The sequence below is a fragment of the Chlamydomonas reinhardtii genome, chromosome 2, assembly GCF_000002595.2.
Source record: "Chlamydomonas reinhardtii strain CC-503 cw92 mt+ chromosome 2, whole genome shotgun sequence".
NCBI lineage: Eukaryota > Viridiplantae > Chlorophyta > Chlorophyceae > Chlamydomonadales > Chlamydomonadaceae > Chlamydomonas > Chlamydomonas reinhardtii.
The window spans coordinates 3282359-3301553 of NC_057005.1; the positions used below are offsets into that span (position 1 = coordinate 3282359).

Sequence of the window (19195 nt, forward strand, 5' to 3'; positions counted from 1 at the left end):
GTGAAACGTCAGAAAACGACGAAGGCCGTGGAATGGGCGCCGGATTGGGCGGGGTCGGACAGCTTTCTCTGGCCCGCCTTTGCCCCTTGCCCACCAAGCCCTGCAGTAGTACATGTGCACTGACATGATTGGACACCGCTGACAGCAGTTTGAAGCAGCTGGTGCAAGCAGGGTTTCAGCGGAGTTGCTGCGCTCCTTGGAGCTGGGCGGCAAAATGGCGGAGAAGAAGGTTTTCGCTGCCATCGAGGCAATTGAGGTGATTTGGCTGTCTGCTAAGATGCTCGTTCTGTCGACGTCGAGCTGGTGCCGACGTGCCCCTAACCGACGATGCCCCTCGGTGCACCGCTCGCGCTCAACGTAGGTGCAAATGGAGGCAACCCACAAGAAGCGCCAGGAGCGTCAGGAGGAGCTGCTGATGGAATACCTGCGCGCCCGGCAGCCGCTGCTGGAGCGCCGGTAAGGAGGGCTCTCGCGCATGGGCACTGCACCCGCAGGTGTGGGTTGCTGGCACTCTCGCGAGAGCGCCCTGCCGCATCTGATTTCGCGATGATATGTCGTAAGAAGCCTTTGCAACGCATTTTCGGGATGTCCACTCTCCTCGGCGCGCTTCTCGAGTGAAGGCCCGCGCAACCCACGCAGCAGCATGACCCTCGCGTCACGCACTGTCACAACCCGTTGCTGGCGCCTCACACAGCCTGGCCCGACCTCCCTCCCCCTACACCGCCGTCAAGCACCGCCCCACGACATCAGCAGTTAACCACACATACCTGCAACCCCCCACATCAGAATCGGCGTCTCCCACTCGCACCAACGCAGCTGTGTGGTGCGGCCCACCCTTACCTCCACGTTGGCACCCACACGTCCGGGCAGTCGTACTGGTTAGGACACGCGTCACCGGACTCGCGTCTGATGCCGTACATTCAGCCGCCAAGAACCATACTGAACCTTTCACTGACCACCGACCCGTCGAACCATCGACATCGGCTCTCACACCAGCCGCCCGCCTCTCTTTCTCACACACACCTTACCAGCCCACACACATACACACACGTACACACACACACACCCCACAAGACACACACCCCACAACACACACACGCACACACACACGGCTCTCGTCCGTTGTGCTTTTCCAACACACACGTACACACAGGTATGAGCTGGTCACAGGCATCTCGGAGCCAAACGAGGACGAGCTCAAGGTGTGTCTGTGTGTGTGTGTGTGTGTGGGTGTGTGGGTGTGTGGGTGTGTGGAAGGGTGAAGGACTCAAGGTTGTTGAGTGGATATGAGTACGGAGCAGCTGCCCGAACGGGAAGGGAGGTTGTAGATACCAGCCCAAACCAAACCAAATCAGGAGCCCGGAGCCGAGCGGTCGCCAAGTTTAAAACGTGCATGGCTATGAAGGTAACGGGTCGGGCTGCCTTCCTCCGTTGTGCCCGCGCCCCCGCAGGAGTTCCAGCCGCGGGGCACCGCCGCGTCCGCCGCCGCCGCCGCCGCCGCCGGCTCCCCATCGGCCAAGGGCGCCGCCGCGGCCGCCAAGGGCGGGGCAAGCAGCGGCGGCGGCAGTGGGCGGGCGGGTGTGCCGTTCTTCTGGCTGAACGCGCTGTGCAACGAGGTGCGGTGCAGTGCCAGGGCGACGAATATTTTCTATTTTGGGCTTAGCCTCATCTTTGTATTCTTCAGAAACTCGGCACCGCAATGCAGCCAACGGCAGTCCGCTTCCTGTCACGCTGCACTGCCTTGCGTACCGGCTGTGCGCCTTGCTGTATTCCCTACCCGCGCCAAACCTCCCACGGCTCACCGCCCGCCTTCCCCTCTTTCTCCCCCTCTTCCTCCCTCGCTTCCTCCTCGCCTCCTCCTCCTCCTCCTCCCCCCAAACCCCACCCCGCAGGAGAGCCTGGCCCCACACATCACACCGCGCGACCGCCACGCGCTCGAGTACTGCACCGACGTGCGCTACGAGCGCGGGCCGGCGGGCATGTGCGTGGAGCTGCACTTCGCCAGCCCCAACCCCTACTTTGAGAACAAGGTGCGCGAGGCGCGGCGCGGCGCGGCGCGGCGCTTCCAGTGTTTCTGTTATCGGAGATGCTTCACAAAAACGTGTCTCCAGTGTTTCTGTTATCGGAGATGCCTAAAGGAAACGTTTCTCCAGTGTTTCTGTTATTGGGGATGCTGTAAGAGGACGTTTCTCCAGTAATTCTGTTGGCAGCACGGCGGTGCCGACTACGTGCTACTCCCCACCGGCCCCAAACCCCGCATCACAACTTCGTCTTGCATGGAGGACAATTCCTACTCGTGCGCCCGCCACCGCCGTCTCCTTATTACCCATGCCCCCATTATCGCTTGTAACTGTCGCCTCCTCTGCCTGTGCTCCGCTAGTTTAGCTTGGTTTGGTTTAGTTTGGGCTGGTATTTACAAACCCCACACACCCTTTCCATCCGCCCCACGCCCGCGCAGGTGCTGCGCAAGGGCATCTACGTGAAGCGCGCGCCGCCCAAGGCCGGCGGCGGCGGACCCGGAGACATCATCGAGGTGGGGAGCGCTGGGCGAGTGGGCGGGGCGGGGGAAGAGGGAAGAGAGGCTGGGAGGGGGCGGACAAAGCGCGTGGGGTGTGGCGCGCGAAGGGGGCTGGCCCTGCCGTGGCGAGGTGCACTTCTGTCGTGCCTGCGGCTTGCAAGTTGCAACTGAGTTGTAACAGGCACATGGTCACAGGCGCCGCTACGCCCCCACACCAATACATGTGGATTGATTACTCCGTACGGCTACCCCGCACCCCCTGCAGTCTACTTCTTCTCGACTTATTTAACATGCATGGAACCCCCATACAGGCCCGGGAGGAGGCCACCATCATCGACTGGCGGCCCGGGAAGTGCCTGCTGGTGGCGGCCCCCGCCCCGCCGGCGGCGGCAGCCGGGAAGAAGGGGGCGGGCGCCGGCGGGAAGGGCGGCAAGCAGCAGCAGCAGCAGCAGCAGCAGGTGGGCCGTGGAGAGGGGCGTGTTGAATGATATCGTACTGTCCAAAGTCATGTCACGGCCCAACAGTTTTACGTGTTCAGGAACAACAAGGCAACGCAATGCTGCCTGATCCTGTGCCTGTGTGCTTGGCTTGCACATGCAGGCGGTGTCGGCAGGCGGCAAGAAGGGCAAGAAGGGCCAGCAGCAGCAGAAGCAGCAGGAGCCGCTGCGCTCCAAGCGCCACGGCAAGCACGGCGGCCCCGCGCCCGACCTGCCCGACCCCGAAGACGAGGAGGAGCCGGAGGAGGAGGAGGAGGAGGACGAAGGGGAGGAGGAGCTGCAGGGAGTGGAGGTGAGAGGGAGGCTTGCCAGACATGCAACAACACCCCTTTACATCATTGTCATTAATGATGTATGTGTGTTAAAAAGCACAAATTCATATTGTATGTGTGTGTTAAAGGGCACAAAGAAAACAATAATATCATAATGTGTGTGTGTGTGTGTGTGTGTGTGTGTGTGTGTGTGTGTGTGTGTGTGTGTGTGTTTTCTTTGCAACCCCGGCCTCCGACAGGACCCCGTGGAGGAGCCCGGCGGCGGCAAGTGAGTGCGGGTGTCGGCTGGGAGGGACGGGCGAGTCTTTTGCAGGGTTGCAATCCCCGCCCCAGACAGCCTAGTACCTGGTTCTTTACTATGCTAACTCACGCAGCCACGCGGCCCTACACGTCTGTACCTGGTTTTATACTGCCGATAACCTAACACGCGGCACGCCACGCGCCACGCAGGCTGCGGCCCTGCCCCTCCTTCTTCCGCTTCTTCCTCCCCCTGGAGGGGGCCAAGACCGGGGCCAAGCGCAAGGAGGTGTGTGTGCGTGTGTGTGCGTGGGGGTTACATTCATGATAATTCAAGGAGAGAAGGCGTGGTGGGGTTCGGTGTTGTTTCGCAAGCAACACGAGACAGTGCCTTCCAGTGCTGTCCTCCCTATGAAACAGTCCTTCCAGTGCTCCTGCCCTCCCTAACGCACTCGACAGCCTCCTGCCCGCCTCCGCGTTCCACACCTCCTGCTGACGGCGCTCCGGTCGCGTGCGCTGTGTGTGCGCTCGCCTTATCATGTGCGCTGACGTGTCGTGTGTGTTGTCACCATGGCTGCTGACGTGGCTGCTGACAGCTGGACCCCACCATGGATCCCGATGACGACGACGACGATGAGGATGAGGATGAGGACCTGGATCTGGATCCGGACTTCGAGGAGGGCGAAGTGGACGACGAGGAGGGGGGTGGCGAGGGCGGCCGCCGTGCGCAGCGCATGGCGCAGCGGCAGGCGCAGGACAAAGACGTGAGTATGGAATGGGGGTCACATTCATGATTGATTAAGAACTGAAGGCGTAGCCAGGGAGGGTAAAGACTACCAGCCCAAGCTAAACCTGGGGACTGGAAGGCTTCGGTTATCACACGCGTGCTGTTACCTTGCTTGCACCGCATGACGAGAATGGCCGGGTGGCAGTGAATATGTATAGCTCCGCGCCATGTCGCTTTTTGCCATTGCTCCTTAATTGACTTACGTTGTACTTCCGACTGACAAAGAATCTTTTCTGTTTCTGTTTCTACATAGATTCTGGACATCCTGGTCAAGAAGGTTGTGCCGCGCGCCGCCAGCCTCTACCTGTCAGGAGGAGGAGCCGCTGCCGCCTCTGGCACAGCCGCCGCCTCTGGCGGCGCCGCCGCCGGCTCGGGCGGCCGTAAGAAGAAGAAGAAGACGAAGGGCGGCAAGCAGCAGGCGGAGGAGGAGGACGCGGAGGAGGAGGAGGAGGAGGGCGGCTTCACCCTGGTGTCGGGCAGCCCGGCGGGCGCGGCGGACATAGCGGCGCTGCCGCTGGCCACTCAGAAGACGCTGCACGCGCTGGTGGTGAGAGGCGGTCTGTGCGCGTGGTTGTTTGCGTGTGATGATTTGGTGATTTTTGTGGGAATGGGTTGTGATTTTATGTGTTATGTGTTATGCGTTGTGACTTTGTGTGAATGGGTGTGGCTGCGGCGTGTTACCAGCATGATTACGCACGGACTGACACACACACACACACACACACACACACACACACTCCCCCGCCACGCCCGCCCCCCCCTCCGCAGCTGAACCAGATGCGGCTGGACGTGCTGGCTCAGCAGCTCAAGGCGGGCGAGTGGGCGGCGCTGGTGGCGCAGGCGGAGGAGGCGGCGCGGCTGGCAGCGCAGCGGCGGGCGCTGCTGGTGGGGCCGGCGGGTGAGTGCCGCCGGGGGGGGGGGCGGGTTAGGGCGGGTTGGGTTTATGCCCGAGCCTAACAAAACTATTCCACAACCTTAAGTCTTCAGTGGGTGGGCGGGCGGGTGGGGGCGGGTAGGGCGGGTCGGGTGAGTGGGGGCGGGCGGGTGCCGCTGCCCATGTTTGCTTGATTCGTGGTACCCCGTACACCCTCTTCCCGCTTCTGCTTTTCTACAGTCCACACACACACACACACTGTCTTTGCGCTTTGTTTTCTTCTTCAACACACACACAACACACACACACACACATACACACACTCGCTCCCACACTCCTCTCCCCAGGCGCCACCTCCAAGCTGTCCGTCCCCGCCTTCTGGCTGCGGGCGCTGCGGGCCACGGACGCGGGCGGCAGCATGTGCGCCCGCCGCGACGAGGCGGCGCTGGGCAGGTGGGGGGGCGGGGTGGTGGGGGGGGGGTAAAAGTTGAACCAATCCCGTAAGGAAACAGTCGCGCGGCAAGGAGAACTGGGTGGGTGGGGTTGTAAATACCAGCCCAAACTGGGGGTTGTGAAGGTGGGGATGGGGGGGGCGTGCGTGTGCGTGTGTAAGTTGTGTGTGTGTTGTCTGTGTTGTATGTGGACAACCGCCTCCCCGCCTCCTCCCCCATCCTGTCCCTGTCGCCATCACAAATGTAACACACACCCACATTGCCCTCCCCCCAGTAGTCGCACCCTTACGCCTGCTGTCTACCTTGCTCCACTTCTCTACCATTTTTGCAATCCCCCGCACACCCGCACACCCGCACACCCATACACATGCAAACAACACCCACCCACACCCACACACACGCACTCGCACACCCCGCAGGTACCTGGCTGACGTGCGGCTGGTGTGGCAGGACCTCAAGGGCTCCGGGCCCTCGGCCGAGGAGCCCGTGCGCACCGCCACACGTGAGTGGCAGAAACGCGTGTGCAGGGTGTGTGTGTGTATGTGTGTGTGCGTGTGTGTGTTGAGAAACACAAGGATTGGAGGGGGGTTGCAAGGATTGGTGCAGAAGAGGGTAGCGCAGTAGACAGCAGGCGCAGGGGTGCGCGTACCGAGGGAGTGGGCTGGCGGCGGGCGCGCTGCGTGTGCTGCGTGCCGCCGCGCCCTGGACCCACTGGACACATTGGACAGGGCCGGTGTCAAGGGTCCACACAGCCCCCTGGGCCTCCTCCGGCGCCCACTGCTGTCGGCGCCTTCCCTTCACTCACCCACCCACTCGCTCACTCATTTGCCCACGCACCCACACACTCGCTCACCCACTCAACGACACACCCACGCACTCCCTCACCCACTCATTCAATCCTCACCCACTCACTGACACGCCCCTACACACGCAGTGGAGCTGGAGTTCCTGCCCGGCAACCCCTACTTCACCAACGCCGTGCTGCGCAAGCACATCACCTTCCTCGCGCCCGGCGGCAGCCTCACCAAGCTAGGCGTGGAGAGCGCGCAGGTGAGCGCGAGCTTGCGTGCGTGCGTGTGCGTGCGTGTGTGTGTGTGTGTGTGTGTGTGTGTGTGTGTCTGTCAGTGTATGGGGGGGCCTGTGGGGCTGTGTGCGCCACAAGTAAAGGGCCAAGTGAAGCAGGAAGCTAGCTAGGGGATCCTGACTAGGAGGCGGCAGCCACACGCGGCGGCGGGGCGCCGGCCCGGAACCGACACCTGCGACGCCCCTCCGCCTCACACACGGCGTTGCAGCCCTCTGTGGCTTCCGCTGTCCACCCAACCCACTTGTGCTCCACGCTCCCCCACCTCTTGTCATACTCTTCATCATCATGCCACACACACACACACAGTCTCTCTCGCTGCCTCCTTGCCCTCTATGCCCTTTTTCTTCGGCTCCTTCCCGTGCACCCCACGTGCGTGCAACCCACTTTTCGCAACTGCATGTGCAGTCCGACCCCATCGACTGGCAGCCCGGCCGCGACCTCACCGTGCGCGTGGACAAACCCAAGCCCGGCGGCGGCGGCGGCAGTAGTGGCGGCGGCGGGCGGCCGGGTCGCGCGCGGCCTGTGCCCAGCTTCTTCCACTTCTTCTCCAACGCGCCAGGTGGGTGGAATCGCCGGCGGCGGCACGGTGCTGGGGCCTGACCGCATCAGGCCTCAACCAGCAAACCGGACATTGATACTGGGTCCCGCTGGGCGTGTGATTGGGCGCGGGGGTGCCAAGCACACCCAGCACCCACCCATCCCACTCCCGGCTGACTCCGTGCCCCGAGACCCACCCGCCCGCCCACTCGGGGCCCCTGCCTCGCCGTCTCCCTGCTAGCGATCTATGACGGGGACTCTCCCTTCCTCCCTCCCTTGATTCTTTGACTGTTGGGACCTATTTCGTTGGGCTTGGGCAAATAACCCTCCTTTCATACAAACCGTTCGCATAAATGGCTAACCGCCCCCCTTCACGTGGCGCGCCCCGCAGGCGCGCTGTGTCGGGCGTTCAACATCCCCGGTCAGGGCCGTGCCGCACAGGCCGAGGCGATCCAGGTATGCGGACACTGGCACACACAGGCACACAGGCACACTGGCACATACGGTACACAGGCACATACACACGCATGTACACTCAAAACACACACCAGCCCGTACACAGGCGCATGCCCGCACACATGCAAGTCAAGTACAGACCATTCCTCGTGCACCCGCTCTGCCACCTGCTCATGCGCCCGCTCACTTTGCGCGCGCGCACACACACACACACACACACACACACACACACACACACACACACACACACGAACACACACACACATATAGCAGCTTGCAAGTTATTTGACATGGTCAGGTTGCGACATGTGGACGTGTGAATTGCGACATACGACATTGCGACATAACCCACATACCGCCCAAACGCATCCAAACCCGCCAAACATATTGTGCATGCATTCAATATGCCTCTGGTAAGCGTGGAATGCCGTGGCACACAACAAAACGTGTCACGGTTGCCACGGTGGTGGTGGCGTTGCGTAGGGTGCGGCCAGTGGGAGGAGCTCGTGGCTATGCTAGCGCAATCACCGCCGCAAAGCTGGGAGATGTTACTTGAATGAGCTCTAGGACGCGTAGCTATGCAAAAGTGGGCGAGTCTGGGTATGTCGGTATGTCGTATGTCGCAATTCACATGTCGACATGTCGCAAACCTGACCATGTCAAATAATGTGCACACAGCCATACGCACACACACATGTTTCCGTTTGTTTTGTGTTTAACACACACACACACACACACACACACACACACACACACATCCCCATGCACACACACACACACACATCCACACACTCTCACTCTCACTCCCCACAGGCCCAGGAGGAGTTCATGGCCGAGGTGATCAACCTGCTCACCTACTTCGCCGGGCGGCTGGCGGTGGAGGTGAGGGCGGGGGTGGGGGGGGGACATGGAGGTGAGGGCGGGGGGGTTGCTAAGGTGGCACAGAGACGTGTAGCGAGGTAGACAGCAGGCGCAGGGGCGGCGCGTACCAGCGGGGACAGGGAGGTGAGGGGCAGGGGGCGGCTGGCGATGGAGGTGAGGGCGCGAAGTGGGTACGGGGCAGGACAGGAAGCGACAGGGACAAGCAGGAGCAGGGGAGCAGGAAGGGACGTACGGTAACGGACAAGAGGCGCTTCCGAGTCGCTGCTCATTTGGCTGCATACGCTAGGCCGGTCTCCCTTGCCGTACAATATCTCTGAACTGCACCCAACCGACATGTAATCAACCCACGCAGAGCTATGTGGATGTGGATGATTTGGGCGATGAGAAGGAGGACGAGGAGGAGGACGAGGAGGAGGAGGACGAAGACGAGGTGAGGGGGCGGGGGCGGGACCCGCTTAATGCCTCGACCTCCGCACCACTGCCTCCACCACCACCTACCCCTACGCCTGCTGTCTATTTCGCTACATTTCTCTGTACGAATCCTTGCAATCCCACCTCCACCACCACTCCCACCGCGTACTGCTGGATCCGTTCACTGCCCGCACACGTGTCCCGGATGTCATCAGCACGTGCCGGCAGCTACACGCCGCACACCCCAAACACACACACACACACACACACACACACACACACACACACACACACACACACACACAAGTGCCCAAACTGCCTTTGCGGTTTGTTTTCCTTGTGCTGTTCAACACGTGTGCCCAAACAAGCCACGTGCCAGCCTGGCAGCAACAGCAACTGCTAGTCGGGGAACCCCACCCTGACCCGCCACATGCCCCAACCCCAACACCCCAGGAGGAAGACGAAGAGGAGGAGGAGGAGGAAGAGGAGGAGGCGGAGCCAGGCACCGCCGCCGCCCGCCGCGCTGCCCGCCGCGCCGCCACTCGCTCGTCACGCCGCGGCGGCGGCGCGAGTGGCGGCGGCGGCGAGGGCGGCGACGGCGGCGGTTTCCTGGGTGTGCTATGGCGGCTGATCAAGGGCGGCGGCGCGGGCGGCGCACTGCTCGGCGTGTTCGTGATCATTATGGTGGTGGCCCAGGTGGGTGGGGATGCGGGTGTGGGGCTGGGTGGGTGGGTAGGTGGGTGGGGTTGTAGATACCAGCCCAAACTAAACCAAACCCAATGGGGGGGTGGGGGGGTTGAGTGGGTGTGGGTGTGGGTGGGGGGGGGGGTGGGTGTGGGAGAGATGGGAGCAGGGTAGGTAAGGGGAGCGCTCACACGTGCATTGCTGGGTCCGTTGCCCGGTATCCCGCCAGATGGTACAGCCGTGCACACACGGATGGCGCATATCCGCGTTTGCACAGTGTCAGCCCTGTGCCCCTGTGCTTTCTGTAAAACACACCTACACATACACCTCCCCCCTGTCTGTGCTCCGCTAGTTTGGCTTGGTTTGGTGTAGTTTTGGCTACACACACACACACACACACACACGCGCCCCTCCCCCCCTCCCCGCAGGTGCTGACGTTCATGGACACGCTGGAGTTCGTGAGGTCGCGATTCAGCTGGGCCGCGTGAGCGGGAGGCGGAGCAGGAGCAGGCGGGAGGAAGGAGGAAGAGGAGGCGCTGGCGGCAGGCCCGCGTGGCAGCACGCAGTGGCGGGACGGGGGCGGTAGTGGAAATGGAATGGGAAGAGCGCTGAAGCGGCTACGTGTCTGAGATTGATCAAAGAGTGAGACGGATTGGGCGGCAGCGGCTGTGGAAGTGACTGGTTGTTGTCCGCAAGGGTTCTGTGGGACCTGGCTGGCATGATCAGGTAGGTTGTCAATGCAAGTCTAGCAGCACACGAGACACAACCTGAAGGTTCTCGTGAGGGGTCCCGTTATCATTTGGCCGGGCCGGTTATGTCGCGTGTCAAGGCATTCAACTCCATCCACCGTCGTCACGCCGCCACTTCCTATTCTCTGGCTAACTCTCTCTAGCGTGTGAGCGTGTGTGTACTGGTGCGTGTTTCATTTTGAAAGAGTGCGTCTTTGACCTGACGCGTCCATTCTTCCCATCCCTGGAATCCTTCTTTACCTTTCCTTGCTATCGTCTCTTTGTTTGGCGGTAATAAGTCCCGCTGTACCTTTTACCTCACTCTCCCTTCTCCTCCTCTGTATCATTATTCAGACGGGTGGAATGGGAGGCCAGGGAGTCGTTTCTTCGCATGGGTCCTCCACGGCCAGGGCCCTCGTGCCCGGGTGCCTTAGCCGGTGTGTATGTGTGTAGCCGTTGCTTCCTCTGAGTGTGCTTCTTTCGGGTAGCGTGCTGCGATGCTGGTGTAAATTGCCCGGTGCTGGTGCTGGTGCTGGTGCTGGTGCAGATGAGATCATGGAAGGCAGATCCCTGCTGGTGAGGGGAGCCATGGGCGATGGGCTGTTGTTGTTGCTGCTGTGTGGCTGTTGGCCAGCTGCTGCGACTCATCAGCCCCCATGCCCCCGTGCGCGCCTGAGGCAAGGTATTTGCTGCTGCCACTGACAGGTCTGCATGTGCTGTGCGTTGGTGGGGGTGGGGACAGAGGTGGGAGGCACGACCGGCCTGGGTACGAAGTCACATGTAATTACAATAACGACAACACATGCTAAGTAACACAATGGCAGGGCCCCTTCAGCACCGGGCAGGCTGGCAGCCGGCACGTGCGCCGGCCCCACGTACCCCACCCGCACCCGCCGTATCGGTTTGTCTGTGCAACGTACGGCAAGGTCCTGCAACCGCAACAGCAACAACAACAACAACAGTTCGTAATCACCCACACATGCATTGCCAACTACGTTTCATTGAAGAGTGCTATGATAGCAACACGGTACATCAAATGAAGTCATCTCGCGCGCCCACGGGAACACGCGCTAATCACACAATACACAACTCTATCTTGAGTGCACATACTAAGCACATGCACACGCATGCACGAAGCAAAGTAAGCCCGAGTCGGGTCAATCCACTTGGGGTTCAGCTTCTCTAAGCTTCTGCTTCATTTGAGTTCCCTGGGTTCATTCCCACTCCAAAGGTTTAAGCCGAATGGTTTGAATGGTGTCAAAACATGCAGTTATTTGCGCGGGGCCAATCCGCCAATGCAGTCAATAGGCATGCTGCTGGCTCCAGCCCTGCTTCCGAAGGCAACGCAACGGCAGTAGTACTACGAGCCTTCTCTGGGCACGGGCTAAAGCAAGCTCACACGCTCAATCCATACATCCAAACCAACAGCCACACCATGCTGTTAACGTACGCTACATAACCGTTGCGCCTGCCTGGGCGCAGCGTGCGCAGCCGTGTTGATGTCGGTGCCGTCGTGGGTTCTATGGGTTTAAGCCGGTATGATTGATGTTAACAGTTAACGTTTGTGCGTTTAGCATGCAGGCAATATATACCCATGCAGGCAAACCGCCCCCGCTGCGCAATTCATGGCAGCGCCATTAAGAAGACCACATGGCCCCTAGTCGATATGCTCAAACGGTATCTGACGTAATCAACAAGTGATGCGCCACCCTGATTAGCTAGCGCGCCCAACAGCCTGCAACCCAATGATCGCTATACTGCAGGACCGTTGCGCGCGCCTGGGCACACGACAGGTTTATTGGTGCCGGCGCCGGCGCCCTATGTTATTAGCGCCGCTACCGTACACGTGAAGGTGCCGTATCAGCCGTCGTGCGCGGCGGCCTTGTTGGCGCTGCCACCGCTGCCGCCACTGGGGCCGCCGCCGCCGCCACTGGAACCGCCGCCGCCGAAGCCGCCGCCGCCGCCGCCGCCGCCGTTGTCGCTGTAGGTGGCGAAGCAGCGGAAGCCGTAGGCGACGGCGAGGGAGGGGCTGCTGTTGCATATGGCCACGCACTGGGCGTCACAGGGCTGTGGCACGCAGCAGCAATAGGGACGTGCAGCAGGGGTGACAGGGGAGGAGGGGTTGTAAATACCAGCCCAAACTAAACCAAACCAAGCTAAAACGAGCGGAAACACAGGGGGGCATGCAGGGATACCGCAAGGGTCATGGCGCCGTTACGGGAAATAGGCTCGTTGGCACTTGGCAGGTTCCCCGGGGCGAGGCACTGGGGAAACAGGGAGCGAGCGACAGGGTTTTGCCACGATGGCCACGAAGGCCACGATGGGTAGAAGGGCCACGAAGGCAATGCGCAGTTCAAACCATTAGTTGCGGCACGGCACGCGGCCACGCGGTATATTCGCACTTGCCGACCACCCCAGTCACCAGCACGTACCCTTAATTCCACGGGTCTCCACTCCCATACATAGCATGCACCTTTGCACCCTCAAACCCACCCGCAGCACACGCCCCACGCACCATCCCACCGCAAGCAACTCCCCACAATTCCCATCTCCCCCCTCCGCATGCCCTGCTGCTGTCAGTGCTGTGCCGCCCACGGCCCACCCACCGGTGGTGTGTTGTAGCCAGTGGCCGCGTCGTCCCGGATCGGACCGTAGGCGCTCGGGAAGCCCCGCTGCCGCAGCTGCCGGCGCCCCAGCAGCCGCCGCACATGCTGCCGCCGCTGCAGCAGCGTGCCGCCGCCGCCGCCGCCGCCGCCGACACTGCTGCCGCGGCCTGTGCCTGTGCCGGAGCCGCTGTCGTGCAGCAGCAGGTGGCGGCGGGCGGGGGTTGCTGTGGTGGGCGCCGCGGCGTCGGCGCCCTGCAACTGCAGCGGCAGCTGCTGCGGGCCGCACTTGCTGCCGCCCACTCCCTCATCATCATGCGCCTCCTGCTGCAGCCATTGGTCGTGGTGCCAGTGCCCCACTACCGCTACCAGTGCCAACAGGCCCAGCACCAGTCCCAGCAGCAGCAGCGGCAGCAGCCGCTCGCGCCGCATAGCGGCTGCGGGCGTTTCGGCGCGGCCCGCGCTGCTGCTGCTGCCTGCACTGCCGTGCGGTGTTTCGAAGGCTTGGTTATTCGACGTGCGCTGTGCCGCCAGCATGTCTGTTCTAGTTGTGTGTCGGGAGTGTTTTTTTGGTTTGTGGGACCTGCGGCTAAAGGTGCGCCAGGGCGGGGGCGCAACGTTGCTCGGTTGCTGTATTCAAGCAGCCTGCTTTCTTCCAGCGCACTTGCGAGGTTGACGCGTGTAATGGTCGTGTAAATGTTAGTTGCTGCCACGTGTTGCTGCACTCCAGGAGTAATCCCCCACGCCTTTCGGAGTAAATCCGCGCTGGTTAGGAGTCAGGCACACATCAAATGCTGTAGTATCAAAGGCAGTAGCAGAGATAATGCCATACAGGCGTTGGCGACGCTGCGCCTGCAACCAGCAGCGCACATGAAAGGTCGCGCCGGCGAAGGGCCGAGGCGGTGGTTGGTTTCCGCCAGCCCACGGGACACCGCTCGAAGTCGCAGCGCCGCCAGCAGCACGTGATTCCGTACGAGGACCTTCTATGGCTGGCCGCACTAATTGGCTGGGCTGTGCGCTACATTTAACGGCGAGAGCGGCAGCAACATCGCTGAATGCGTGGTTTTGAGTCCATCTCTCCACGGCCCGAGTCAAGCCGTTCACGCTGTATATTCAGGAATGAGCTGGCCGAGTGAGAATAGAGAACGGGAAGCGGGCCCTGTCAGCGCCACCGAGGATGGCCGCCTCAGTTGACACGGGTTGGCATGCCCCGCCCCAGAGTCCCTTGGAGGAACGCAGGTTCAGTACCACCGGTCCCCTTGACTACACCTGGCAGTATTGTACTGTACAGACGCACTCACATTATGCGCGTCGCCGCCAGACTCTGAGGCCGCTTCAATGTGCTTGGCGATGTCTTGCCTGAAATGCATGCACTGCCGTGCCGCAAGCTTGACCCGCAGGCCACTGCGCTCCCCCGGCCTGAGCACCGTGACAGCATTTATGGTAAACGTTTCGAGGACGATTAGGAATGCATGTGGCGGGGGACGCCGCGCAGCCCGGGCCTGGGGCAGGGCTGCCGAGAAAGCGGGTGATTTTGCCTAATCGCGAGGCCAAGCGGCCAATTGTTGTGCTGGCGGTGGTGTTGGAGGGCGGTGGTGGTGGAAAATAATAAGCAGAATAAGCTCAAATGCGAAAGAGCAGGAAAAACAACGGTCCAAAGGGGGCCGGTCTTAGGATCGCAAGGATCGGGCGCCGCGATGGGAACCGCAGCCGCGCCACAAATACTCGCAGCCGCGCCGGTATCGCTCCTTTTCCGCCTGTGCGTGAGCGGGCGGGCCATAAGGCTCTGCCAGCTCCGCAAGGAACAGCACCGACACACAGCTGTCGCAGCTGCAGCCGCCGCGGCCGCAGGTGAGACCGCGCGCGCAACGTTGCCGCGTTTCGGCGCCTGCTCTTGCCTGCGCTCGCTCGCTCTCTCGCGCGCTCCTCAATGGATGGTGATGCTGACTCGAGCGCCTGGCGCTCTGCTGCTGCCTGCTCTGCTTCTGCTCCGCCACTCCGCCTCCACTGCTTCTGAGCTGCAGCCCACGGGTCGTCCCCGCCCCATCTGCCAACGCGAAGGTGAGCTGCTGCTGCTATCCGCAACTGGTCGCCCTTCTATGACATGAAATAGAGTCCCTACAGAGCCTAAAGTAAAAATGCTGTCACTGAAGTGTGCCCGCCACCGCCTGCCTGCTGCCTGCCTGCCTGCCTACAGCGCGCGCGCGGGTCGCTCAAGGCCCGCATCATGCCCCAAACCCCCGCAACATCGAGATGCCCGTTTGGGTGAGTGGGGGGGGGGATAATGGGGTCAGGGTTGGGGTCAGGGTTGGGTCAGGGTTTGGGATGGCAGGTTTTGGGCAGGGTTGGGTCAGGGTTGGGTCAGGGTTGGGTCAGGGTTGGGTCGTCAGGGTTGGGTCAGGTTTGGAATGGCAGGTTTTGGGCAGGGTTGGGTCAGGGTTGGGTCAGGGTTGGGTCGTCAGGGTTGGGTCAGGTTTGGGATGGCAGGTTTGGGCAGGCACAACAACAACAACTGCACCCCTGCCTCTGCCCCCCCCCCGCCCCCATAGGCTGTACTGCGGTGGCTGCTGCTGAGCTGGCAAGCATGTGTGTTGGTGGCTGTGGGCCATGCGTGCTAGACAGGTGGTGCGGAATAGCGTGGCAGCTGTGGAGAATTCTTCGCTCCTGCGCCTGTCTACTGATGGGGGGACGTGGCCGTTGCAGGTGCTAACGTAGATGGCTCGGCAGCTTGAGTCGCGCTAGGATGCGTGAGTTGGATGTCTAGGACGTGGACATGGCCGTGACGTGCACCATTGTTGGTGCGCGTGCACCGAGCCCGATGATGGCCCTAGGCCTGAGGGACATGCGTGAGTCTAGAAGTACCCCGGCGGGCAACCAACGGGAGAGACAAGCGGCCAATTCGTAAAGACTTCAAGAGGTCATGCACCTATGGATAGATGTAAAGAAGCTGAGTGTGCATGATCCCACTGTGCTATTTGGGGTACGACCCGAGGCCAAGCGGCCAGCGTAAAGACTTCACGCCGCATACCTTTCGGCGCAGCAATTGGGCGCATACCCTTAACATATTCAAGCTGCACATATTAAGGACACCCACTGGCACTTTGCGCTCGTTTCTTTGCGCTTGTTTCAACATGACAGTGGAGGGCCCCTTCTCTGAGGGCCCGCAAGACCGCATTCTTGGCCGCGAGCCAACGAGCCAACAACCTAACAACAATGAGCAGACGCCTGTAAAGGAGGCCCCGCCAACGCCTTCAACCGGCTCGGCTGACACTCCAGAGAAGCCCCACCCCGTCAAACGATTTTTCCTTGCGGCGTGGGACCTCATATGCGAGCACTGGTTTATCCTAGCGCTCGGGTTTGCCATCGGCTTTGCCAAAGCGGTGCCTGACTTCGGTCGCAATGGCGGGTGGATCGCTGCGCAGTGGACCATCAAATACGGCGCTGTTATCATCATCTTCTTTCTGTCAGGATGCTCGCTAAAAACCAAGGCGCTGCTAACCGCGGCGACTCGGCTCCATCTACATCTCTTTATCCAGTGCATTTGCCTCGTGCTGACGCCAGCCATTGGCTATGGAATTTCTCGCGGCCTGGCACGGACCAGTATGAACGAGGACCTGGTCAACGGCCTGGTGGTGGCCATGACCATGCCCACGACCATCAGCACGAACGTGGTGTTCACAAAGCAGTCGGGCGGCAACGAGGCCGCCGCGCTCATCAACGCGGTGGTTGGCAACATCATCGGCATCTTCGTGTCGCCAGGTCAGAAGCCTGGGAGCGCTGCGAGGGGGGAAGGGCCAAGCGTTGACGGGTTTGGGTTTGGGTGCGTGGGGCTGTGCCACGACTGTGCAGGTCTGGCCCGACTGGGCCCTGCCTCTGCTGGAGGCCGTGCAGCTTCACCCCCCAGCCTCATCATGATACTACGTGTCGCACATGTACTACCAGCTGCCACGCCACCGCCTGACTGCACCCGGCTGCACGTGCCTCCTTTGGGCTTACCCCACTTTACCCCCCCCCCCGTGCTTTTTACGCCCAGGCTGGCTGTACTTGTACCTCAAGCGCTCGGGTCAAGCCTCTTACAGCGAGTGAGTTACGAGCGATGGAAAGGGAGGGAGGGGTGCGGGGGCCTGGGGCAGGGGCAGGGGGCCCAGACCGCAACCAGGGGTGGTCGGCGCGGGTGCTGGGCGGCGGCGGAGGAAGCGAGGAGGCAGCGTAGGAGGAAGAAGAGGAGGCGCAGGCGGAGGAACAGGCGAGCGTGAGGAGGGTGCGGAGCAGGCGAAGGGGCACTGGGTGTGTGCCGGGGTTAGCCGTCCATGTATTAGGATGGAGGGGTGACCGGGTGCGGCCGAGGACCTACAGCTGTGGCCCGCAGAGTAACAGGGCAGAGCTCGCAGTGTGGTGGCACGTGGCAGGTTGGCACACGGCAGCCCCGAGGGAGGCACGGCGCGGGGCAGGGCAGGGCGGCTGGGGGCGGCCAGCCCGCAACCCGAGCGATGTGGGGGTGTGGCGGGAGGCACTGAGTCGGGCTCGGGCTGGCGTGGAGGGGCGGATTGCATCGAGGGCTGGATTCACGGAGGGCTGGAGGCGTCGATGGCGTCGATGCAGCCGCCCGGAGCCGCGGTCCGCACCCCCCCGCCGCGGCCCTGCGCTCCATGCCGCTCCACACGCCAATCTGCTGCCGCATCACAGCACACACGACTACGGACCCCGCCCCATCCGCCCTTCCCCCCGCCCCCCCCCCCCGCCCCCTCGCCCCTCTCGCCCCCCAGTGTGATTGTCCAGATGGCCATCACCATCATTGCGCCGCTGGTGGTGGGGCAGCTGGTGCAGTACTTTGGGCCCGACCTGGTCAAGAAGGCGCAGGAGTACATCAACTTCGGCAAGGTGCGGGCGCGTATGTGTATGTGCGTGTTTGTGTGTTTTGTGTGTTTTGTGTATGTGTGTGTGTGTGTGTGTGTGTGTGTGTTGTCGTGCGTGTATGGGATGGGTGGGGTGGGGTGGGGTGGGGTGTATGTCTGTGTTCAGAGCAATGACACGTGCCTGTGCATGTGAGTATGGGGACTCTTTGACTTGACACTCTGTATGCCACGCCCTGCTTCTGACCCTGCCCCTGCTCCTGCTTACCTGTTTGCCTGCAGGTGGGCAACGTGATGATCGTGCTGCTGGTGTGGAACACCTTCTGCAACACCTTCCACAAGGACATCCACCTGGGCGCCGGGTGAGAGAGCGCAGGCCGCGGGGGGGTTTCGAGAAGCAGTGCGTGTGTGTGTGTGTGTGTGTGTGTGTGTGTGTGTGTGTGTGTGTGTGTGTGTATGTGTGTGCACGGCGTGGGTCGGGTGGGTCTGTGTGTGTGAGCACGGGGTCTGTCAGTCGGGTGGGGTGGGCCGGCTGAGGTGTGGACTGGGTGGGTGGATGGTGGCTGGGAGGCCGGAGGGGGCCGGGATCGGGGAAGGGGGAGGGGGGTGGCGGGGGCGGACACGGGGTGTACAGGCCACGGATGGGGCGACGCGGGGCCGGGCGCTGCTGTCTGTGGGCCGGACACTTCCCCACTGGGTTTCAGTTCCGCATTGGGGCGGGAGCCAAAATATGCTCCTCCCCCCTGCACTTTGGCACCACCGGTGCTCACTGCCGTCTTGCTCGAACGCCTACCCCTAGAATGGCAAAAACACACTCACACGAATACATACACACTCGCATCGCGTACACAGTCCTGCGTGCTCCCTTGCCCTGTGCTCTCCCTAACCCACCCACCCCACACCCACGCCCCACACGCCACGCTCTCCCAAACCCCTACAGGTGTCCTGCGTGCTCCCTTGCCCTGTGCTCTCCCTAACCCACCCACGCCACACCCTCGCCCCACACGCCACGCTCTCCCAAACCCCTACAGGTCCTGGGTGCCCATGTTGTTCCTGGAGATCGGCATGTTCCTGCCCTTCACCGTCATGTGCCTGCTGCTGGCCACCTTCGTGCCGTTCAAGAAGCTGTTCAGCATGGACAAGCCGGTGAGGCAGGGAGCGGGGGTGAGGGAGCGAGCCGGGGGGAGGGAGGGAGGGAGGGATGGAGGGAGGGGGGGCGGGAGGGAGGAGGCGCGAGGGAGGGAGGGAGCGAGGGAGCGAGGGAGGGATGGAGGGATGGAGGGGGGGAGGGACGGGGAGGGGCTGACGGGTGACAGCGGT

General features: G+C 62.0%; 4 protein-coding genes across 4 annotated transcripts in view; 3 read left to right on the forward strand and 1 right to left on the reverse strand.

Annotated features, from left to right (window-relative positions):
* The first annotated feature begins 116 nt into the window (after positions 1-116).
* Positions 117-11215, forward strand: CHLRE_02g095082v5 (uncharacterized protein). The gene is made up of 22 exons (XM_043059551.1): positions 117-256; positions 362-456; positions 1154-1202; positions 1452-1616; positions 1893-2030; positions 2459-2533; positions 2830-2976; positions 3119-3307; positions 3527-3555; positions 3738-3813; positions 4121-4288; positions 4565-4858; positions 5080-5209; positions 5533-5638; positions 6057-6139; positions 6572-6687; positions 7127-7280; positions 7650-7714; positions 8528-8596; positions 8949-9026; positions 9461-9703; positions 10120-11215. The coding sequence occupies exons 1-22, from the start codon at positions 215-217 to the stop codon at positions 10177-10179; spliced, it is 2571 nt and encodes an 856-aa protein (XP_042927183.1). The 5' UTR covers positions 117-214; the 3' UTR covers positions 10180-11215.
* Positions 11216-11320: 105 nt separating this feature from the next.
* CHLRE_02g095083v5 (uncharacterized protein) lies at positions 11321-14346 on the reverse strand. The gene is made up of 2 exons (XM_043059552.1): positions 13026-14346; positions 11321-12486 (listed from the first exon to the last, which is right to left on the reverse strand). The coding sequence occupies exons 1-2, from the start codon at positions 13557-13559 to the stop codon at positions 12280-12282; spliced, it is 741 nt and encodes a 246-aa protein (XP_042927184.1). The 5' UTR covers positions 13560-14346; the 3' UTR covers positions 11321-12279.
* A 240-nt stretch (positions 14347-14586) lies between these two features.
* On the forward strand, positions 14587-15976 carry CHLRE_02g095084v5 (uncharacterized protein). Its single transcript, XM_043059553.1, has 4 exons — positions 14587-14873; positions 15047-15083; positions 15220-15287; positions 15572-15976. The coding sequence occupies exons 1-4, from the start codon at positions 14650-14652 to the stop codon at positions 15594-15596; spliced, it is 354 nt and encodes a 117-aa protein (XP_042927185.1). The 5' UTR covers positions 14587-14649; the 3' UTR covers positions 15597-15976.
* A 60-nt stretch (positions 15977-16036) lies between these two features.
* The window catches only part of CHLRE_02g095085v5 (uncharacterized protein), a 3642-nt gene continuing 483 nt past the window's right edge, over positions 16037-19195 (forward strand). The window contains exons 1-5 of the mRNA XM_043059554.1: positions 16037-16781; positions 17056-17104; positions 17789-17903; positions 18158-18237; positions 18907-19021. Coding sequence (XP_042927186.1) covers positions 16154-16781; positions 17056-17104; positions 17789-17903; positions 18158-18237; positions 18907-19021 — 987 coding nt within the window. The 5' untranslated portion in view covers positions 16037-16153. The remainder of the gene's footprint in view (positions 16782-17055; positions 17105-17788; positions 17904-18157; positions 18238-18906; positions 19022-19195) is intronic.

What these genes read in the sequence shown, in the direction of transcription:
- CHLRE_02g095082v5 (XM_043059551.1), top strand. Translation starts at nt 215, where the DNA reads ATGGCGGAGAAGAAGGTTTTCGCTGCCATCGAGGCAATTGAG. An exon ending in CAAACGAGGACGAGCTCAAG is followed by an intron (nt 1,203 to 1,451) that starts GTGTGTCTGTGT and finishes GCGCCCCCGCAG; the next exon opens with GAGTTCCAGCCGCGGGGCAC. An exon ending in GGCAGGCGCAGGACAAAGAC is followed by an intron (nt 4,289 to 4,564) that starts GTGAGTATGGAA and finishes GTTTCTACATAG; the next exon opens with ATTCTGGACATCCTGGTCAA.
- CHLRE_02g095083v5 (XM_043059552.1), bottom strand. Translation starts at nt 13,559, where the DNA reads ATGCTGGCGGCACAGCGCACGTCGAATAACCAAGCCTTCGAAACACCG. An exon ending in CTGGCTACAACACACCACCG is followed by an intron (nt 12,487 to 13,025) that starts GTGGGTGGGCCG and finishes TGCGTGCCACAG; the next exon opens with CCCTGTGACGCCCAGTGCGT.
- CHLRE_02g095084v5 (XM_043059553.1), top strand. Translation starts at nt 14,650, where the DNA reads ATGCGAAAGAGCAGGAAAAACAACGGTCCAAAGGGGGCCGGTCTTAGG. An exon ending in TGCAGCCGCCGCGGCCGCAG is followed by an intron (nt 14,874 to 15,046) that starts GTGAGACCGCGC and finishes TCTGAGCTGCAG; the next exon opens with CCCACGGGTCGTCCCCGCCC. An exon ending in CCCCATCTGCCAACGCGAAG is followed by an intron (nt 15,084 to 15,219) that starts GTGAGCTGCTGC and finishes GCCTGCCTACAG; the next exon opens with CGCGCGCGCGGGTCGCTCAA.